A 4,808-nucleotide genomic window follows, 5' to 3' on the forward strand; every position below is an offset into this window, starting at 1 on the left:
GGACCCGCGCGGTCCGGAATCCGCTGCTGTCCCTCGGGCGCGGCCGGGGCGCGGGGCGGTGCCGCCATGGGGTCCCTGTTCCGGAGCGAGCCCATGTGCCTGGCGCAGCTCTTCCTGCAGTCTGGCACGGCCTACGAGTGCCTCAGCGCCCTGGGCGAGAAGGGCCTGGTCCAGTTCCGAGACGTGAGTGTCGCCGGGGTGACGCGCCAGGGTCGGGGCCCGCATCCCTCCCCTCACCCCCCCCTCACCCCCCCCCCCGGGCCCGGGGAGCAGCGCCGGCGTCTCACCTCTGCCAGAGCGCGTGGCCACCCGCCGTCCCGCAACCCCGATTCTTGCCAGGCACCGGGCTTGGCGGCCCAGCAAGTCCGAGGGGGCCCCAGGGAGCCCTCCTGCAACTTCAGGGATGGTGGAGGACTGAGAGGAAGAGAAATAAATACGCGAACGAGAATAGTTTGCGGTGCAGAAAATAAGGCGGGCAGTGTGATGGTGACTCGGCCTGAGGTGGTCAGGGAGGACTCTCCGAGGAGGTGACCTTTGGGCTCAGACGGAGGGGAAGGAGCAGGCCACGGGAAGGTCGGGGGAGCAGGATTCCAGGTGGAGGGGTCGGGACATCCCAGGACAACACTGGGGAGAGCTTGGTGTAAGCTCCTTCAAGGCAGGAGTTTCTTTGCGATGTCTTGGGTGCCTAGTAAAGAACTGGAAGGCCCGCCCTGTTTGTTGAGTGGAAGCTGTCTCCCTAATTATTAGTGGTAAACACTTGCTTATGTGACTGTCAGCCCTAAGGATAAGGGCCTGGCCTTGTGTGTTCCCTTCTGATTCTCCATACCGCACAGCCTGGCTTTTGTTGGCAGGTAGAGGCATTTGTGGAAGGAAGCAGCAAACCTTCACGGAGAGCTGTCTCTGTTCGAGACCCTGTTTTTAGTGCTGGAACATCAAAAACTGATTGGTGAGCAGAGCAGGCAGGGTGCCTGCCTTCTTGTGCAGTCTGGGAGGAGAAGAAAACATGCTCTGATAATGAACTGTGATAATTGCTATGAAGGTGCGGAAGGGAGGTGGAGAGGCAGGCCCTCCTATTGGCTGGTAGAGCAAAGGGTGAATGTTTTATTTCCAAGTGGTTGTTCCCCTTCATCTTCCTGAGGTGGCCTTCATTTCAACCAGGAATACCCCTACCTGAGATGTAGGACCCATAAGACAACCGCAAGGTCAGGGAGCAGTCCTGAGTGACAGGCAGGGAGGCCCAGCTTCTTCCTGGTTCCTGGAGCTGCTTTGGCTTCTGTTTATGGCTCACACTTACCTGGCAGGCCTTGTGCTGAGCTGCGAGTATCTCCCAAAAGATTTCAGGAGACTGGTGACAGAGCCAGGGCCCTGCTTAGTAACAGTAGATTTGTTCTTCCTGTTAGGACTCAAGCCAAGAGACTTATCAAACTTAGATCTCACAGGTTGGAACAGATGCTTGCATCCCCAAGGATATGCGAGTTCGCTGTGCCTGTAGAGTAGGTGGCGGAGTAAACTTGGGATCCTTTTTAGCTGAACGTCAGCGCGAGTAGAAAAAAAGAGTTCATATTTTTCTGAAGAAAAATGAAACTGAGGTGCCAAAATGAACTCTTCCTTGTGAGGTGCTAGGTTTTCAGAGGTCAGCCCAGTGTGTGGCTTCCTGGCTTCCGGTCCATGGGCAGTTTTGAAGGTGCGGCCGCTGAAAGTGGCTTCACAGCTGACCCATCCTTGCTCCTTGGAGTTTCTTGCTGGCTTTGTGTTCATTGGATGGGGGGGGGGGTCACTGACAGAAGATTTGGCTGGCATGGGGGCTTAGAACACTTTTTTGTGATCTGAGGAGGGGAGGAGGAAGGTCCAGGTCTCTGGAGCGGCTGCCAAGAAGTCCAGAAAGCAGAGGCTGTTCAGGTCAGGTGCTGGACTCCAGGGAGGGGAATTCCAGCCACCTTTTGGAGCAGCCTGTGGCTAAGACCAGGCTTCACCCGGAGGCCAGAGATATTGCAGTAGAAGATGCCAGGTGCGAATATCTGTTAAACAGCACCAGAGATCCTCAGCCGGGTTTTCTAGGTTAAGTGTTAGTCTTAAAATGAAACGCTGGTAAAATGTGCTGCATATCCTGTCACTGGTAGCCTTGAATTAGGTGTCGTTGCTTCTCTAAAAAGAAAACAGAAACAAAACTGAGAATAATGGTGGTGGCTGCTTTAGGTGCCAAGTCCAATCATGATTATAGGATGTGCCTCTTCCAACGTAGAGCTGTATGTCCAGTGGTAGAGCTCACTCAGGCTATACTGACTGAGAAGACAGGACTGAGCAGCATTTGTAGGCAGCTTTTGAAGCCTTGTGGCCTTTTTACCTTCTTGCTTTTGTAGAAGTAAATCGTGTCTGAATTAGGAACTGCAGGTGGTTAGTTTCAGTTAGTACGCTTCCAGAAATGAATGAGAGTATTACAAGCAAAAGTGAAATTCCAATTTTTGTCTGTCTTATGGTTAGTGCTTTTAAGCAAATAATGGGAAAAAAAAAATGAACAAGAGCTGAGCCTGGAGATACCTCTCAGGGCATAGCGGAGTTTAAGGCTGAGCTGTTGTCTAGTTGTGTTTTTTGGGTGCCCTGTCCAAACACTGGGTGGAGTAAAGATGAAGTTCTTACTTGAAAGGTCTTTCAGTATGAAGGATACCAAAATTTTTAAATTGTAAAAGTTATATATGCTTGTTGTAGGAAATTCAGAAAACATCAGAGTGAGCTAATGGCATTATTGTGCCAAGGCCCAGGAATAGATATTTTCCTGGTTGGTGTTGGGTCAACATTTTTCTCATTTTAAGATGTACATGTAGATGCATTTTTATATAATTGGAACCATGTTGAAAAGACCTTTGTGTTTAAATACAGGCCATGACTGATTTCTCTTACTCTTTAAGTGTTTCAAGCTTTTATCTTCTAGAAGTTAAGTACAGGGCAGAGTGTATGAGAAGGGTGAAGTCTGGTGTTCTTGTAAGGTATGCTCATGGCTGATGTTTTCATCCCCCCATGCCCCTTCTCCCCTCCTCGACAGTCATACTGAAGCAAAGCCAATGTATGATTTCACTTATAAATATTTCAGTTAAGTATCGCTAAAAGGTAGCAACCCTTAGAAATCTAACCGCAGTACTGTTATAAGGCCTAAGAATTTTGATGCTGGCCTCCTAATGCAACCAGACAGCTACTCATTTTGAAGCACTTTTTTTTTTTTTAGTATATGTTTCGTATTTGGTTATAGGAACCATACTTTCTACACAGCTTTATGGTACGTGTCATAAAATCCACCCATCTCAAGGGGACGGTTCACTAATGTTTAGAAAATTTGCCTAGTTGGGCTTCTAGGACCACACTGAAGTTCTGTCATGTTGCTTAGATAAGATCCCTCCTGCTCCCAATAATTGTGAGTCCACTTTCTGCCTTTTGATTTGCCTTTCCTGGACATTTCATAGAAATAGAACCCTAAATAGATCCACTGGTGGCTTTTGTTCTGGCTTTTCTCACTTAGCACCATGTTTCTGAGAAACATTCATGTTGTATCAGAAGTTCGTTCCTTTTCATTGTTAAGTGGTATTCCATGTCATAGATACTGCAGCTTTTTAATCAATTCTCTATTGTTAATCATTTTTTAACCTCTCTGAAGTTGACATTTTTCTAGACCATTCTGTGTCTGAATCCATAGTTTTTTCTTAGGTTAAAATCCCTTGTGGGGGCCCTCCCTGGTGGTACAATGCTTTAGGACACAGCACTGCAAGCTAGCCATAGCTGCGGCAGTGCGAGTTCAATCCCCCACCCCAGAGCTGATCCACATGGCTTGGCAGACCTCTCCTGTCTCGCCCTCTGTTCTCCTCAGCAATTACTTCATAGATCTGCCTGTTCTGCTCCCCACTGTCTCTGGTGAAGCCTCTCACTGCCCCTGCACCTCTGGCTTGTATCCCAATTCTTTATGCACAAATAAATCTTTTTAAAAAAATTCTCAACAAAGAGTACTTTTTGGCTTTTCTCTTAACATTGCTAAAAAGTTATGTTGGTCCATATTCCTGTTCAGTAGTAGGTGGGGGTGGGGTTTCACCAAACTCTTGTTGATAGTGCTTAGTTTATTTAAAAAAAAAAAAAACAGGGTCTTCCCTTGTGGCGCAGTGGGTTAAAAGTACAGCGCTGTGAAGCTGGCCACAGCAGCATCAGCTCAGAGTTGGATCCCTGGCCCCGGAGGTGACTCACACGGTGCAGCGGATGCTCCCCTCAGCAGTGTACTTCATTGATCTGCCTGTTCACTTCTCCACTCTGTCTCTGGTGAAGCCTTTCACTGCCCCTGCACCTCTGGCCTGTACCCCAGTCCTGTATGCATGAATAAATAAATCTTTTTTTAAATCAAATTTATTTTTAAATTTTAGGGAAAAAAAAGCCAAAATTTTCTTTCTTTTATTTCTAGCTTAACCAGAATGTAAGTACTTTCCAAAGAAAATTTGTTGGTGAGGTGAAACGATGTGAAGAATTAGAGCGAATATTGGGTAAGTTTATTTTGATAACTTATATGTTCTACATAGGCGAATCCTATTTACTTTAGAAAAAAATTTAAAAATATAGGCAAATGGAAAGGGAAAAAGAAAATCATGTGTATTTTAACCATTCAGAGGTAATTGCTGTTATATAGATTATTTCTCTATATTTTCTACTATTCATCTATAAACATAAGTATTTATGTGCACAATGGACAAGTTATTTTTTACAGGTTTGCTTCTCACTTGATAGTAAGTACTAAACATATTTTCATGGCAATAAAAAGATGGGTTCATCATTTTTTT

General features: G+C 46.5%; 1 protein-coding gene across 2 annotated transcripts in view; it reads left to right on the forward strand.

Annotated features, from left to right (window-relative positions):
* Window positions 1-6: 6 nt before the first annotated feature.
* Window positions 7-4,808, forward strand: part of ATP6V0A2 (ATPase, H+ transporting, lysosomal V0 subunit a2) — a 43,004-nt gene continuing 38,202 nt past the window's right edge. Inside the window, exons 1-2 of one of the 2 annotated variants that reach the window (XM_004690824.2) lie at window positions 7-183; window positions 4,436-4,514. In XM_004690824.2, coding sequence (XP_004690881.1) covers window positions 67-183; window positions 4,436-4,514 — 196 coding nt within the window. In that variant the 5' untranslated portion in view covers window positions 7-66. Of the gene's footprint in view, window positions 184-927; window positions 947-4,435; window positions 4,515-4,808 lie in introns of those variants that run through there. The other variant, XM_012731122.1, reaches the window with a different exon arrangement.

Source organism: Condylura cristata, unplaced genomic scaffold (genome assembly GCF_000260355.1).
Source record: "Condylura cristata isolate star-nosed mole 26May11 unplaced genomic scaffold, ConCri1.0 scaffold00029, whole genome shotgun sequence".
In the NCBI taxonomy this organism is placed as follows: Eukaryota; Metazoa; Chordata; class Mammalia; order Eulipotyphla; family Talpidae; genus Condylura; species Condylura cristata.